Here is a 17970-nt window from a genome sequence, read left to right as displayed (position 1 = left end):
AACTTACTTACATATTAGAGAGATCTCATTCACTGTAGATATCAGGGATGACGTCTGTAAAAGTACTTTTAAGTGGTGACTATTTGAATTAGCCAAATAAGAGGTAGGTGAGAAGTTGATAAGGGGAGGGTGAGAGAAGGATAGAAGAGGTTCTAAATACCCAAAGACCTAGAAATTAGAGATTGCGTGGACATTGTAAGAACTGAAAGAAGAAATTTAGTATGTCAAAGACAGCAACTATAAATGATGGATAGCTCTCTAAGGCATATTGAGGAATTTGGGCCCAGTCCAAAAGACAATGGAAAGCCATTGAAGGGTTTTATTATTATTCTTATTATTAGATAGAGTCTCAGTTTGTCACCCAGGCTGGAGTGCAGTGGCAATCTTGGCTCACTACAACCTCCACCTCCCAGGTTCAAGCTATTCTTCTGCCTCAGCCTTCTGAGTAGCTGGGATTACAGGCATGTGCCATCATGCCCAGCCAGTTTTTGTATTTTTAGTAGAAACAGGGTGTCACCATGTTGGCCAGGCTGATCTTGAACACCTGGCCTCAAGTGATCCACCCGCCTTGGCCTCCCAAATTGCTGAGATTACAAATGTGTGCACCATCATGCCCAGCTAATTTTTGTATTTTTAGTAGAAACGGTGTCACCATGTTGGCCAGGCTGGTCTTGAACTCCTGATCTCAAGTGATCCACCTGCCTTGTTCTCCCAAAGTGCTGCGATTTACAGGCATGAAACACCATGCCTAGCTGCCATTAAAGGGTTTTAAGCAGAGAAGTGATAAAATACTTGCCCTTTGGGGAAACATTCAGGCTGGTTTAGAGGGTAGTAATACTGAAGGTGTGACCTCCCTGAATCAAGGTAGGGATTGTAGAGATGAAAAGAAATGAATTTGAAAGATACTTAAATGTGTCCATTGAACAGGATTTAACTCATTGGATATGAGGCCATGGAGAATTATCTGGCTAGGTGAATGGATGTTGGTGCTATTTAATTAAATAGGAAACTCTGGAAGAGAAGCAGGCTTATAAGAAGGGTACTGTTTGGACTTATAAATTGTCTGGTGAGATGTTGAAGAGGTAAAGGAGGCAGCACAGCATCATGGGCCTTGGAGGCAGAAGCTGCTTTGATTTACTCAGAACACCAAATTGGTCTCCATTTTCTTGACTCAGACTACATCTAAGCGATTGCTTCCTTCCCTGTGCTTCCTGGTTACTTTGCTGCTCTAGGTGGGAAGATCTGTCTCCCTTAGCTGAAGTCTAAGATGTGTAGCTTATTATTACCTCTCCTCTTCTTGTTCTGTCGCTGAAGATGCTGGGGATGCTAGGGCAGACGTACCATTAAACTTGAATCTTCCTTACCCACTTTGTGTAGTCTTACATATCATCAATACCTTGTTTTGTGGTACACATAAAAGGAGGAGAATTTCAAGTGGTGTTTAAAAGCTTTAAGAAAAGTCGAAGTTTTACTTTTTCTTTCCATCCCAGGAATGGATTTATTTATTTTTTAAAGAAAAGCCAAATTTTTAAAAGAAGGGATCTTATTTTAAAGATGAAGATTGATATACCTACTATATACTAAATGTCATTCTTTAAAAGTTGTTCTCTCATAATTTAGTAAATTGCCTTTTTTTTTTTTTTTTTTTTTTGAGACGTAGTCTTGCTCTGTCGCCAGACTGGAGTGCAGTGGCGTGATCTCGGCTCACTGCAACCTTCGTCTCCCAGGTTCAAGTGATTCCCTGCCTCAGCCTCCCCTGAGTAGCTGGAACTACAGGCACGCTCTGCCATGCCCGGCTAATTTTTTTATATTTTAGTAGAGATGGGGTTTCACCATGTTGTCCAGGATGGTCTCCATCTCGTGGCCTCGTCATCTGCCTGTCTTGGCCTCTCAGAGTGCTGGGATTATAGGCGTGAGCCACCACGCCTGGCCACTTCATTTTTTAAAAAAGGAAACAAAGAGTATTTATCTTACTGGCTAACATCACAAACAATAGATTTCTTTTCATCTGTCTCCATTTATAAACTAGTGTGACTGTCTTCTGAGCACAGTATTAAACCTGGACAGGGAGAGGGAGGGAGGAGGTTAGAGAATGAGAGAAAAAGAGAGAGAATACCTATGTATAAGGAGACCTTAAAAAGCCTTTTACACTTGGGGAGATCTTTTTATTTTAATTTTTCTTTTTTTCAAACACCAACTTATACCAGAGGGAAGATCTTTTAAAAAAGTGTTTCACTAACTTAAATTTGTAAGGAAATAATGAACTAGATAAAATATTAAAATGTTTATTTAATGAATTTACTCATTTAAAATATCTAAAAACAGTAATTTAGGAATACTAAGGAGGCAATGAGACTTGGAGGCAATGAGAAAAGGAATATGATAGATATGCTGTTGAAAAGAAAATGTGCTAAGATTTTTAGTGCCTCCTTCTGTTTGCAAGGGATTATAGAACTCAGTTTGTTTTGCCTGTTTCACAGGAGTCTCCTCTATGGATTCATTGCGTCTCTTTTCCTTAGGCTGATAGCTAACATTTATCACGGACAGTTATCATGAGTGTCGAAGCACACTCACTTGCTTGGCCAGAGGGTACTTGGCATCATCTGTGCGCAGTTGGTGTCCTGCCAGGAGACTACCCGATACACCATGCTTTGTTAGCCTAATAATCCTATTTGTTAAAACTTGCCATTTATTGGATTTTTCTGTTTTACCTCATTATATTATTAACTTCTTACTGAGATCAGATGACTTCTGAATAGTATTTGCCGTGTTTTTCCAAGGTAAAGAATTTTTTTTTCAGATTTTTCTTTCTTTAAATTCAGAAATAGAAGAGATCTTTTCCACCGACCTTGTGCCAGGAGATGTCATGGTCATTCCATTAAATGGGATAATAATGCCTTGTGATGCTGTACTTATCAATGGTACCTGCATTGTAAATGAAAGCATGTTAACAGGTAAACTAAATGAGTAAATATCACATGAGTTGTTTATAATGATATAATGACTAAGTAGTTACTGATTAAGCCTTTTCAGAATTAGCTATGTCATTTGTATCTTTACTCATGACTGTTGGATATTGGAGATTTAAAATTCTGGGTAGACCAAATTCTGCATTATACTCAGCTGCAACACTAGATACTGTGCTATAGTGTTGGTCACATCTCTTGGCCTGACTCTGGCTACTCTTTGAACGTTAGGAAATGGTTTCTAGTTAAGGAAGTGGAAAGAAGTCCTTTTCCCACCGAGAATGCTGCATACAGTATTTGGTTCCTCATTTGATGTGTAAACAGTGGGAATAAAGAAAGATTTTGTATTTTTCTTGATGGGGAGATGTGGACTTTAAAATTACTTCCCTTTGGAAATTTCACAATCTTTTTTTTTTTTTTGAGACAGAGTCTTGCTCTGTCGCCCAGGCTGGAGTAGAGTGCAGTGGCGTGATCTTGGCTCACTGCAACCTCCGTCTCCTGGGTTCAAGTGATTCTCCTGAGTCAGCCTCCTGAGTAGCTGGGACTACAGGCATGTGCCAACATGCCCGACTACCTTTTTTATTTTTATTAATTAATTTTTTTTTTTTTGAGATGGAGTTTCACTCGTTTCCCAAGCTGGAGTGTAATGGTGCGATCTCAGCTCACCACAACCTCTGCCTCCTGGGTTCAAGCGATTCTCCTACCTCAGCCTCCAGAGTAACTGGGATTAAAGGCATGCACCACCACGCCCAGCTAATTTTTTTTGTATTTTTAGTAGAGATAAGGTTTCTCCATGTTGGTCAGGTTGGTCTCGAACTCCCGACCTCAGGTGATCCGCCTGCCTCTGCCTCCCACCATGCTGGGATTACAGGCATAAGCCACTGCACCCGGCAATTTTTTGTATTTTTAGTAGAGGCGGGGTTTCACCGTGTTAGCCAGGATGGTCTTGATCCCCTGACCTCGTGATCCACCCGCCTCAGACTCCCAAAGTGCTGGGATTATAGGTGTGAGCCACTGTGCCTGGCCTGGAAATTTCACAATGTTGAAATGCTTGATTTTTTTTTCTCTTTTCTTTTCTTTTTTTTTTTTTTTGACACAGAGCCTTGTTCTGTCACCCAGGCTGGAGAGCAGTGGTGCGATCTTTTTTTGTTTTTTTCCAGTTGGAATCTCACTCTGTCACTAGGCTGGAGTGCAGTGGCGCGATTTTGGCTCACTGCAACCTCTGCTTCTGGGTTCAAGTGATTCTCCTGCCTCAGCCTCCTAAGTAGGTGGGATTACAGATGCGTGTTACCACACCCAGCTAATTTTTGCATTTTTCAGTAGAGACAGGGTTTCATCGTGTTAGCCAGGATGGTTTTGATCTCTTGACCTTGTGATCTACCCGCCTCAGCCTCCCAAAGTGCTGGGACTACAGGCGTGAGACACCGCACCCAGCCAGTGGTGGGATCTTGGCTCACTACAGCCTCTGCTCCCAGGTTCAAGCAATTCTTATGCCTCAGTCTTCCAAATTACTGGGACTACGGGTGTGTGCCACTATGCCTGGCTAATTTTTGCATTTTTAATAGAGACAGGGCTTCACCATGTTGGCCAGGCTGGTCTTGAACTCCTGGCCTCAAGTGATTCACCCACCTTGGCCTCCCAAATTGTTGGGATTACAGGCGTGAGCCACTGTGCCTGGCCAATATCTTATTTTAATCATGTGAGTTTTTTCTTATTGTCATAATCAATCTTGCTAGAAAATGATTTCTATGTAATACATTTTGAAACTGTTAAGAGCCCTGTCTTAAAACACACAAACATATACATATCTCCTGTCTTAAACACACAAATATATACATATCTGACACACTTGCCTTCTTTGAAGCAAGAAATGTGAATGCTACATAGAATTAATTTTAAAAATAATTTGACTGTGGTTATTTGAGAGAACCACCACATTACTCATTTTTCTCATCTTTTTTTTTGACCAGATGTCTTTTCTGTTCTCTTCTCTCTCTCTCTCTCTCTCTCTCTCTCTCTCTCTCTCTCTCTCTCTCTCTCTCTCTCTGTGTGTGTGTGTGTGTGTGTGTGTAGGGGTGGATCGGGGTGGATCGGGGGTAGGCCTTCACATCTCTTATGTACGTGAGGTAAAGTGCTTTCCACTGTTACCATTAGTTCTTAGAGATAAGAAAACAAGTACAGGGACTGTAGCAACTACTTAATGTTTTTTGAAATTATTTGAAACTGAACAACACAACTGTTTCTAAGTATAAGCAAATACCTTTGAGCCACCAATCACTTCCTGGAATTATTGTGGGAGATAATATTTGATACTTCTATGTGAGGAAATTGGCAGACAAAAAATTAAACCCTTATCCACATACACAATTCGTAATGATTCAAGTATGGTAGCATTTAAAATATTTAACAATTTAATATTTTTTGATGTTTGATACTGATTCCTGTGCTTTTGTTTAATAATTTGTTAACTTTTTTTTTTTTAAAGGAGAAAGTGTTCCAGTGACAAAGACTAATTTGCCAAATCCTTCAGTGGATGTGAAAGGAAAAGGAGATGAATTATATAATCCAGAAACACATAAACGACATACTTTGTTTTGTGGGACAACTGTTATTCAGACTCGTTTCTACACCGGAGAACTCGTCAAAGCCATAGTTGTTAGAACAGGTAGGAAACATCTTAATTAATCTCTTCTTGCATGTTTCAGCATGTTTGATACCTACTGAATGTTTAAAAAGAGATTCTGTTTTGGGAGATAATTCTCATTTTCTTATAAAAATTTAAATAATTTTCTTTCTTTTTTTTTTTTCAAAGGATTTAGTACTTCCAAAGGACAGCTGGTTCGTTCCATATTGTATCCCAAACCAACTGATTTTAAACTCTACAGAGATGCCTACTTGTTTCTACTATGTCTTGTAGCAGTTGCTGGCATTGGGTTTATCTACACTATTGTTAATAGCATTTTAAATGAGGTATGTATGTGGGACTCTTAATAGGGTTTGAACCTCAATTATTTATCACATGCAGCTATTGAGGATTTGAAATGTGGCTGGTGAGACTGAAGAACTAAACTTTTAGGCTAATTTAATTTTAATTAATTTAATGCTAACAAAGTCATGAGACTAGTAGCTATTATATTAGAAAGCCCAGCTAATGAACATTTCCATTGTAAAGGACATTTCTTTTGGATGGCTCTGGTTTAGATGGTCTTTTACTTGGTCTTTTGAGTTAATTAAAAAAAAAAAAACCCACATACTTACTAAAAGCTTTATTTTCTCTTTTTTACCTCTGAGATGTAATATACAGAGTTAAAATGATTTTTGATTATAAGGCGCTGGTTGTCAAAAGTGGCGGCTGGCAAAGTAAGGTGTGTGTGTGTGATGCGTCAATAGCTGATAAAGCTTGTTGACTGGCTTTGAAGTGTGTTATGTGTGAAGTATTCAGGGCTATGAAAATGAGAAGTTTCTTTTAAAAGTAGCTGTCATTCTGTTACCCATTCAGCTTTTTTATTTTGCAGAAATATCAAGAAAAAAATTATAAATGGTTAATAGATATGTATATACATGCACATACATGAAATAGACAATTGAAAATGACTTACAGATTTTCACTAAAGAAATACCCGTATTAAATTAGTAAATAATATTGGGGGTTTGACATTTATTTTTGTGTTAATTGTAGGTAGAAGTTGGGATAATAATTATTGAGTCTCTTGATATTATTACAATTACCGTGCCACCTGCACTTCCTGCTGCAATGACTGCTGGTATTGTGTATGCTCAGAGAAGACTGAAAAAAATCGGTATTTTCTGTATCAGTCCTCAAAGAATAAATATTTGTGGACAGCTGAATCTTGTTTGCTTTGATAAGGTTGGTTCAGTTTCATAGTTACTTTCAAAGGGTACTTTGTAGCTTTTAAATGTTTAGATCAGTGTATTTTAATTTTCTTTGTCAACAAATTTGCACACCTTCTATCACGTTCCTCTAATTTTCCTTTTCCGCAACTTATCTGGTATATGCATCATTTTTATATACCCTAAGTTGTCACTTAACATTAATGATAGGTTCTTGGAAACCACAACTTTAAATGAAATGAAACCAGTTTTACCATAGGCTAATTGATACAAATGAGATTTAAGTTCTTATGCCGTATTTTGGTCACAGAAACGTCACTGATCTAGATAAAGATCTAAAACGCTTCTGATATTAATCACTGAAATAAATATGAGCTATACATTCATTTAAGAAAGAAAAAAAAAGACAAGTAAGATAATTATTTACCTGATTGTTTTATTTCAGGCTCATGGGTAGTGAGAGCCTGTCTCGGCAATTGGGGAAGCAAGGCAGGAGCCAACCCTGGACAGGATGCCAGAGTGCAGTCACGCTCGCTCAGAGAGTATCACAGAGTGCAGTCACGCTCGCTCAGAGAGTATCACAGAGTGCAGTCACGCTCGCTCAGAGAGTATCACAGAGTGCAGTCACGCTCGCTCAGAGAGTATCACAGAGTGCAGTCACGCTCGCTCAGAGTGTATCACAGAGTGCAGTCACGCTCGCTCAGAGTGTATCACAGAGTGCAGTCACGCTCGCTCAGAGAGTATCACAGAGTGCAGTCACGCTCGCTCAGAGAGTATCACAGAGTGCAGTCACGCTCGCTCAGAGAGTATCACAGAGTGCAGTCACGCTCGCTCAGAGTATCACAGAGTGCAGTCACACTCGCTCAGAGAGTCACAGAGTGCAGTCACGCTCACTCAGAGTATCACAGGGTGCAGTCACGCTCGCTCAGAGAGTATCACAGAGTGCAGTCACGCTCACTCAGAGAGTATCACAGGGTGCAGTCACACTCGCTCAGAGAGTATCACAGAGTGCAGTCACGCTCACTCAGAGTATCACAGAGTGCAGTCACGCTCGCTCAGAGTGTATCACAGAGTGCAGTCACGCTCGCTCAGAGAGTATCACAGATTGCAGTCACGCTCGCTCAGAGAGTATCACAGAGTGCAGTCACGCTCGCTCAGAGTATCACAGAGTGCAGTCACGCTCACTCAGAGAGTATCACAGAGTGCAGTCACGCTCGCTCAGATAGTATCACAGAGTGCAGTCACGCTCGCTCAGAGAGTATCACAGAGTGCAGTCACGCTCGCTCAGAGTGTATCACAGAGTGCAGTCACGCTCGCTCAGAGTGTATCACAGAGTGCAGTCACGCTCGCTCAGAGTGTATCACAGTGCAGTCACGCTCGCTCAGAGAGTATCACAGTGCAGTCACGCTCGCTCAGATAGTATCACAGAGTGCAGTCACGCTCGCTCAGAGTGTATCACAGAGTGCAGTCACGCTCGCTCAGAGTGTATCACAGAGTGCAGTCACGCTCGCTCAGAGTGTATCACAGAGTGCAGTCACGCTCGCTCAGAGTGTATCACAGAGTGCAGTCACGCTCGCTCAGAGAGTATCACAGAGTGCAGTCACGCTCGCTCAGAGAGTATCACAGAGTGCAGTCACAGAGTGCAGTCACACTCGCTCAGAGAGTATCACAGAGTGCAGTCACACTCGCTCAGACTGGGGCCATTCAAATTTGCTGGTTCACTTAACTTGCGTAGCTTTGAATGTGGTAGGAAACTGAAGTACCTGGAGTGAAATCCATGCAGACAGGAAGAGAACATGCAAATTTCATGTAGATAGTGGTCTCTGCTGGGTATCAGCACTCCCCACCACTGCCTCCCATCAAAGTTATAAAAAAGACTAACAAAACAATGTTATTTGAGGACATGCTTTATTTCTTATTTTCTCACTTTTTAATACTTTGGGTATTGCTTATTTGCTCAAAGCTGCAGTTAATTCGATTATATCCAGAATTAGGCCCAGTAGTATTAATAGCAGTAGTAGTAAAGATTACTTGATCTTTAATGTTTTTAGATAGTAATTCTTATTTAATACAGTAGGCTCTATACATATATATTTTTTATGATTTTATTGCTTTTAAGTGTGTATGTTTAGTGTTTGCTATATGATATTACTGAATATGTTTCAGAATTATGAAGGTCACTGATTTTATGTGAAAATGACAAATTATATATCTGTGTGACATATATCTTGCCTCTTAGAAAGGTTTCTCCTTTCCTGAGCTGGAATTAGTTTTCTTTAAAGTTTTCTGAGAATTAAACTTTGACCCAAAAAACCTTCTATCAAACTCTTCTGGGTAACTGATATGATACGAATTTGATTTTTGTGCATTTCATTATTACAGAAAAAAATGTGAAACATGTTCTGTTAAAAAAAATGTCACTTTCACTATTATTTCATATTTATCTGTTCAAAAATTTCATTTATGCTTGTCTTTTTTGGAAACTTTACTAAAATTTTAAAAGTGGAGAAAAGGTGCATGTGTAATAAACCCTCATTTCCTCATTATCCAGCTTTATCAGTTATCACCACTTTGCCAGTCTTATTTTATTTATCTGGTCATTTTGAAGGGGACAGTATCACACATTATTTTACCCATAACCACCTCAGTATATATCTAGAGGACATTTAAAATACCACTATCACGTTTACCAGAATTAGTAATTCCTTAGTTTTTTTAATATCCAGTTGGGATTTCCTCAAATCTCAAATTTTTACTAACTGATTTTTCAGTCAAAATCCAAACAGGGATTACATTGCTTACAATTAACATGTAACAATTGCCTTTACTTACCCTTTATCCCCAATTATTTTGTTGAAGAAACCAGGTCATTTACCTTGCGGGTTTGGCCAATTGGTTCTTTCTGATATACTTTAACTTCTTCCTCTTGGCTCTCCCTATACAGTAATCCTTCATTCCTTGATAGGCATCCTTTATTATTGATAAGATAGGATAACTAGTGCATCTTTCCACTGATTATTTTTTTGATAGTATGAGCACGTAAATATATGCCCCCCTCCCCTGACGTAGAGGACTTGTAAGCATTGTTAGCACCCCCTTTTCCACTTTAACCATATGTCCTAGAAGCCATTCTCTATCAGTATACAGAGATCTTGCCTGTTTCTTTTTTTAACTCTGTAGAACTCCATTATGTTATATGTAGCATAGTTTCTAATGCTATGTGGTTGTTTTTTATTTGTATTTTATTAATTTTTTTCTGAGGCATTATCCATACTTTGTGCATGTGTGCTTTGTTTTTTTAGACTGGAACTCTAACTGAAGATGGTTTAGATCTTTGGGGGATTCAACGAGTGGAAAATACACGGTAAATACTAGTTAGACTTGATAGTTTATTTTAAATAAATATTTTGACATATGCAACATTCAAACATAGAGGAAGTAATAAAACAGACAACTGTATACCTACACCAGGATTGAACAGTGGACGTGTTACCATATTTGCTTCAGATCTCTTCCTTTAGAAGATTAAGATATTATAGAAATTGCCAAAGTCTCACTCTGTCCCTTCTCCAGTTCCTACTGGCATTCTGAAATTATCTTTTGCATGTTCTGTATTTTTACTGCATATAAATCTATAAATCAGTATCCATGAATGATATACTGTACTTATGTTTTACTACTTTTTTCCCCATCTCCAAACCTTGTTTTCAAGAATTATCCATGTTGATATGTACAGATCTAATTTATTTAACTGCTCTGTCTTATTCCATTGTATGATTAAACCTTGTCTGTTCTTCTACTAAAGGACAAGTCTCTTTTTTTCTCCTTTTTTCTCTGCACTGTTACAAATAGTGTTGCAATTAAAACTCTTACACGCAACTCCTTGTAGGCATGTGGCTGAGTTTCAGTAAGCTAGATCCCTATAAATGTAAATGCTGGGTCGTAGCATGGGCACAGCTTCAGCTTACTTATACTTTCTCTCTCAGTGGATAAAGATCTTTTTGCCCCACATTCTTGCCAAACTTAATATTGTCAGACCTGTAATTTTTGCCATATGGATGCATATGAGTATTACATTGTGGTTTTATTTACATTCTGCTCGTTACTTATAAAATTGAGCGTCTTTTCACATTTTTGGAGGGAGGGTCATTTAGAATTCTTCTGTGTGTTTATATCCTCATTTTTCTAATGTGTTGTGAAGTCTGTCTTATGCATTTGTTAGACATCTTTTTTATTTTCTGGATAGTAATCGTTTTCCATACAGTGTATTGAAAATATATCCCATTAGTCTCCGGCTCATCTCTTTACTTCTGTTTCTGTTGCTTTTTGAAGATGTTTTACTCCTGTAGTTTTATGTATGTTGTTTTCCCCCCTCAAAAGTCTGCTAAATTTTGGTTTATATAGTTTGAGAGACAGTATTGTTTGGCTAATGTAATTTCAAGAGTTGTTATATCTTGCAAAATAGGATGTCACATTGTGACCTTTTTTATCCCTAGTAATGCATGTTGTCTTAAATTCTCTTTTGTCATATATTTATATAGCTCCACACCAGCTTTCTTTTGTCTAATTTTTGCCTAGTATGTGTTTTGCCACCTGTCTGTTTCTCAGTCTTTCTGTGCCATGATGATCATATTTATTCAGACATATTTGAAATTATTTCTATCAGTGCTCCCCCAATTTATATGCACATTTTCACATTCTCATTTTTTCTCATTTTCTCAGTTTATACATCCTAATCTTATACTGCTTGTTCTTACATTATCAATATTTATACTTAGGGTATAAAGTTCATGGGTGTCAATACTGCCTTTTAACTATCGCTCCCCCCCAAAACAAACCTATGGACTGTAAAATACTTTCAGTTATTCCCCTCCTTTCCTATATGTATTTGTTGCGTAATATTTTATGATTATGATTTTGGTCTTAGACAGTCTGCATGCTTAGATTTCCTAGGTGTATAATATCTTAACCGTTGCATCTTGTATAAATTGCCATCTTCTGTAACTACATTCATTCACTTTGTTCCACTGTCACTCTTTCTTTTTAACTGAAAGCAAGTTTATTAAAGTAAAGGAATAAAGAATGGCTACTCCATAGGCGGAGCAGCCCACTGTCGCTCTCGGGTGGTAGTGTAACTGTACAGATTTCTAGGTTCGATGCTTGTGTTCTCTCAATACTATGAAGGTGTTATTTCATTTCTCGTAATACCTTTTCTTAGTTGGTACTGATAAATGTTAGTCTCTTTAGTAATCTTTTTTCTCTCTGGTTGCTTGAAGGAATATTTCTTCACTTTTAATTTCTGCAGATTCACTGTGATATTTTTATTTGTTTATACAGGGTTCATGTTGCTTCTTGATTTCATGCATTCATGTTTTTCATAAATTCTGGAAAATATTCAGGCCTCTTTTACTTCCATTATGGGTCTTTTCCTTGTGCTTTGTTTTCTCTCCATCTGAACCACGTGTTGGACAAGACAGTTTACTCTGTTCTTTCCAAATCTGCTCCCACCCACCTCTCACATCTACAGTGTCTTATTCTTTTTCTAAGTCTAATTTTAAAATGTCCTTTTTGCATTCGTTCAGATTTCCATTCTGTTATCTTAAACTTATGGAATTCTTTATTTTTTTATTTTAAAAATAGAGATGGCTGTCTCTCTATATTTCCCAGGCTGGTTTTGAACTCCTGGCTTTACGTGATCCTCCTGCCTCAGCCTCCCAAAATGCTGGGATGACAAGCATTAGCCACTGTGCCTGGCCAAATTTATAGGATTCTAATTCTGTCTTTGTTATGTCCGTCGACACTTGGTGAATTGTTTGCTAGCATCTTTAAATTATGGACTCATTCTTTTTTTTTTTTTTTTTTTTTTTGAGACGGAGTTTCGCTCTTGATACCCAGGCTGGAGCGCAATGGCGCGATCTCGGCTCACCGCAATCTCCGCCTCCTGGGTTCAGGCAATTCTCCTGCCTCAGCCTCCCGAGTAGCTGGGATTACAGGCACGCGCCACCGTGCCCAGCTAATTTTTTGTATTAGTAGAGACGGGGTTTCACCATGTTGACCAGGATGGTCTCGATCTCTTGACCTCGTGATCCACCCGCCTCGGCCTCCCAAAGTGCTGGGATTACAGGCTTGAGCCACCGCGCCCGGCCTGGACTCATTCTTAACTTAATTTTTCTTTGAGCTCCCCTCTGGAGAAGTTTAGACTTTGCTTGGCTAAGAGCCCCAGTGGTACTCAGTGCTGTCTTACAAGCTTTAACTGACCTCCTGTGTTTCAATCCTTGGCTCTGCTACTTATGGGCTATGTAACCTTGGACAGTTACTTAATCGCCCTGCTTCAGTTTTCTCATTCATAATGGGGACAATAAAACACCTTTGTATGGTGTGAGGATAATGGGTCAATATATATAAAGTTACTAGAATAATGCCTTGTGCATATTGAATATTATACAGATATTAGCTATTTTCTTGGACTTTGGGTGAGGAAAAAGACAATCTTATTCATAGTTAATGCCTTTAGGTCTGTGGGTGAATTTTTTCTCATCTGCCCTTTTCCTAAGACCGTGTAGCTCTTCAAGAGTACTGGCTTTCCTGAGTCCGAGGGATCCTTTTAGTACCAGCTCCCTACTTTGCATGGGACCAGACTTTGTTTCCTGTTCTTTTGTGGGTATTAAATCCCGAGTTCTTAGTTTACTGAGATGGCCTCCTCCCTTCATCTCCCCCAGCAGCCATAGCATCAGCTCAAGTTCACACTCCTCTGGTTTTCTTTTCCCTGTATTTCTGGCACTTGACAATTTCTCTTTCTTAGGAGCTTAGTTTGGGATTGAAAAGATATATATATATTTTTAATCACAAAACCAGAAAAGCCCTGTTAAAATATTATCTTGAATTTTAGGATTTATGAAACTAATTCACTATATCTTCTGCTTAGATTTCTTTTACCAGAAGAAAATGTGTGCAATGAGATGTTGGTAAAATCCCAGTTTGTTGCTTGTATGGCTACTTGTCATTCACTTACAAAAATTGAAGGAGTGCTTTCTGGTGATCCACTTGATTTGAAAATGTTTGAAGCCATCGGATGGGTAAGTCAAATATTTTAAAATACAAATAACTTTAGGAAAATAATAGTAAAAATTAAATTACCTCGTGGAAGGATTATTTCTGCTTTTTGTTTTAATGACAGTCTATCTTGTACCCTAAAAGGAACTATATGATTTCTAAAGATACATCACTGGAGAAATATTTTAAAAATTGTGCAAAAGTAACTTTTAGTTAATCCATTTTATACAACACCTTAAGAGGCTGACCAGCCCAGGTTCCTGCTTTGTGTGTAAGATAAACCAGGGTTCAGCAACTTGGGGTGGTAGGCCAGAAGCCAGTAAGATGATCTTAACTGACATAATTTCTTGGCCACAGGCAAAGGAGTATAAAGTCCTACGTCTTCATTGTTCTTTTTTACCTTTTACTGTGTCCACACACATGCACATGTTTTTGTTTGTTTATAAATTCCTTCTATTTTTGCCATTGGTAATTTTAATTTCTAAGTGCCTGCTTATGTTCTCTGGTTGTTACCATTTTACAGCATTCAGTTCTTCTTTATTTTATTTACTTATTTTTTTGAGATAGAGTCTTGCTCTGCTGCCCAGGCTGGAGAGCAGTGGCGCAATCTCGGCTCACTGCAACCTCCTCTTCCTGGGTTCAAGTGATTCTTATGCCTCAGTCTCCCAAGTAGCTGGGACTACAGGTGCGTGCCACCATGCCCAGCTAATTTTGATATTTTTAGTAGAGATGGGGTTTCACCCTATTAGCCAGGCTGGTCTCAAACTCCTGACCTCATAATCCACCCGCATAGACCTCCTGAAGTGCTGGGATTACAGGCGTGAGCCACCACGCCTGGCCTTCAGTTCTTTTATAAATACAAAGACAGTTCAATTTTAGAGTTCTCTTCTGGCTTCTGAATTATTTATTTTCTTTGGAGTTAGGGTCCCCTCTGGCCCCTGCCCCATGCTTGGTGTCTCCTTCATGCTTTTGGTTTTTGTTGTACATCTGGGTGGCACTTTTTTTTTTTTTTTGAGATGGAGTTTTGCTCTTGTTACCCAGGCTGGAGTGCAATGGTGCGATCTCAGCTCACTGCAACCTCCACCTCCTGGGTTCAGGCAATTCTCCTGCCTCAGCCTCCTGAGTAGCTGGGATTACAGGCACACGCCATCATGCCCAGCTAATTTTTTGTATTTTTAGTAGAGATGGGGTTTCACCATGTTGACCAGGATGGTCTCGATCTCTTGACCTTGTGATCCACCCGCCTCGGCCTCCCAAAGTGCTGGGATTACAGGCGTGAGCCACCGCGCCTGGCCAGGATGGCACTTTTTAAATATAAAAATGAAGATCTGATTTGGTAATTCTGTATAGCTGCAGTGAGCTACTTAGAGTTTTACCCTTGCTCCCATATGTATGTTAGTGTTTCTGAGAAGTGTCTCTCTGAGCAGGAAGGCTTGTAGGGGGGGAGGTGGGGGATGGTGCTTGCTGTGTGTCTGAGAGTGGGGTCTTATCAACAGGGGTTTTTCAAGTTTCAAAGGAATAGTTGCAGAGTTAGTCTTTCCATTGCTTTCCTCACCCCTTCTCACCATGCTTGCACATGTGGTGCTTTGTATTCTGGAATCCTCACCCTCATGTTAGCAGCCTTTACTCCTGTCAGACATATAGTTTATGTCTCTGGAGGAGGACTCTCCGGTTTTTTGTTTGGCTTCCTTTCACTCAGCAATTCTGGCTGTTAAATGTTCCTGTCTCACCTCGTGTCTTATGTTTGTTCTGGGCTACTGTTTCCCTGTCGTTTGTATCCTTCTATAGGTTTCAGTTTGCCCTGTTTCCATATTTGAAATCCCTTCCTTCAGGTTTGCTTTCTGTTTACATTTACAGGATCCTTCCTCCCTTCTTCCTTGCCTTCCCACCTCCCTCCCTCCCTACCCACATTTTGAAAGGGGTGGGGGGGACTGGATAAATGCTCCATCTGCCAACTACTGAAAGTCCAGGGTAAACACTCTTGAAATTTAATTCTGTAAAGGGGGCCTCACGTCATTTATAGAGAGAATAACAAAAATGGGCTGATTTATCTTTCTTCTGTAAGCTTTCTCCAACTGAATAGATTTTTCAGTAGAGTTTAATGTTAGTGTTTGTGGATCTTCAAAAAAATTGATTAAGAATATTTGTATAATGGTGTATTTTGTTGGCCCTGAGTTGCTTTGATACTCGATTCTACCAGAGCTTACTTATCAATGAAATGGTTTCACCTAGCCAGTCACAGCTGTGACGTGATGCGACTGATGTCATATAAGATGCATTCCAATTTTAGAGAGGTTAAGGTACGAAAAAAGCTGTCTTCGAATTGTACAAAATTGTCTCATTTTTCACAGTTCCCTATCATTTTCTCATTGATTGATCCCTCCAGTTACAGTGTCTTGTATGTGTGTTTAATGTTTTTCTTTGAACGTTTTTCACCAAAAAAGGTTTTTTAAAAAAGTAGTAGCTTGACTAGCGGTATTCAAGCTGAAAAACTCTTAAACTCATATCTTTGTACTTCAGCTGCTCTTGACGCAGCGGTTCTGTTAACCATGTCTGAGCTCTATGTACTTTTGAATCACTTCTTATTAGCAGAAAGGCATCACTGGATGAGACCGAAAATTCTGGGGACTGCAAGAACCTTTTGTTTTCTGCAGAGCTAGTCTCCAGACCCAAGTTTTAGGGGTGATGTGAGAGAAGTTTCTATTTCTTCTGCTTCTGACCCTGAATGAAGCAACCCTTCTCCTTTTGGTTGCTACGTATCTAACTCACCAGCTTTGTTGATATTTTCTTTTACTTATGTTAGTGATCCAGTAGTGCTCATTTGTTCCTTGGACATAATTTTCTTTTAAACTGCTGAAAATGGCCATAATGTTCCATTTAAAAATGGAACCATGAATTCAATTTTATGAAGCAGTGCTTGAATTTTTATTTTTTCCCCTCAGATTCTGGAAGAAGCAACTGAAGAAGAAACAGCACTTCATAATCGGATTATGCCCACAGTGGTTCGTCCTCCCAAACAATTGCTTCCTGAATCTACCCCTGCAGGAAACCAAGAAATGGTGGGAAATCACTTAAAGCTAGATAAAACTGTTGGTGCTTACTTATGTTTATTTTTTAATTTTTATTTTTTATAGAGACAGGGTTTTGCTGTGTTGCCCAGGCTGGTCTCAAACTCTTGGGCTCAAGTGATCCTCCTACCTTGGCCTCCCCAAGTGCTAGGATTACAGGTGTGAACCACTGTACCCAGCCTGCTTACTTTCATTTAATTATCAATTTAAAATGTTGGTAGAAGAGGAAGGCACAAGTCCTTTATTTAATTCTTATACTGATATTTGAATATTTTAACTGCATTTATCAGAAACTACACCTCTAGTGTGTTGTACACATTTTTTAAAAAAAGTTGAGATTTAATTCTCAGTACTATCACTTTCTTTCCTATTTACTGAGCAGCTTAGTGCCTTGTGATTTATACAGATGGTGGTTAATCCTCTTATTGCATCTATATTCCTAGAATTTAATAAAAAAGTACATATGAAAGGCTTTACTTTTAGGTGAATTTTTAAATATATTCCCCTTAGTTTATTATTATTTTTTGAGATGGAGTCTCGCTCTGTCACCCAAACTGGAGTGCAGTGGTGAGATCTCAGCTCACTGCAACCTCAGCCTCCCAGGTTCAAGCGATTCTCTCGCCTCAGCCTCCTGAGTAGCTGGGATTACAGGCACGCACCACCACGCCTGGCTAATTTTTATATTTTTACTAGAGACAGGGTTTCACCATGTTGACCAATCTGGTCTTGAACTCCTGCCCTCACGTGGTCCGCCCACCTCGGCCTCCCAAAGTGCTGGGATTACAGGTGTGAGCTGTGCCTGATCAGTTTGTTTTTTAATAAGAGTTGCAAACAAGTGATGTGTACACTTTTTTGCACCCCTTAGTTTATTTTAGTACTTCAAAATGTGAATATTTTCAGAATAGCAGAACATTTGAAAATATTTAAGAACACACTTTTTAAAAATGGGAAGTAGTATGTATAGAAGGAATCTTGAATCCAGACTTTGAAAAACAGTTGCTTGTTTTTTTTCCAAATAATGTTTTTTGGAA

General features: G+C 39.1%; 1 protein-coding gene across 7 annotated transcripts in view; it reads left to right on the top strand.

Annotated features, from left to right (window-relative positions):
• ATP13A3 (ATPase 13A3) overlaps positions 1 to 17970 on the top strand; it is a 94702-nt gene that overhangs the window by 38886 nt on the left and 37846 nt on the right. For all 7 annotated transcript variants that reach the window (XM_064366943.1, XM_012448952.3, XM_012448956.2 and 4 more), the window contains 7 exons: positions 2823 to 2954; positions 5452 to 5631; positions 5779 to 5936; positions 6646 to 6834; positions 10121 to 10182; positions 13744 to 13894; positions 16814 to 16930. In XM_064366943.1, coding sequence (XP_064223013.1) covers positions 2823 to 2954; positions 5452 to 5631; positions 5779 to 5936; positions 6646 to 6834; positions 10121 to 10182; positions 13744 to 13894; positions 16814 to 16930 — 989 coding nt within the window. The remainder of the gene's footprint in view (positions 1 to 2822; positions 2955 to 5451; positions 5632 to 5778; positions 5937 to 6645; positions 6835 to 10120; positions 10183 to 13743; positions 13895 to 16813; positions 16931 to 17970) is intronic.

Source organism: Aotus nancymaae, unplaced genomic scaffold (genome assembly GCF_030222135.1).
Source record: "Aotus nancymaae isolate 86718 unplaced genomic scaffold, 86718_ANA_hifiasm-v0.15.2.pri h1tg000067l, whole genome shotgun sequence".
In the NCBI taxonomy this organism is placed as follows: domain Eukaryota; kingdom Metazoa; phylum Chordata; class Mammalia; order Primates; family Aotidae; genus Aotus; species Aotus nancymaae.
Note: the sequence above shows the minus strand (reverse complement) of the source record. Positions and strands in the feature narration are given on the sequence as shown.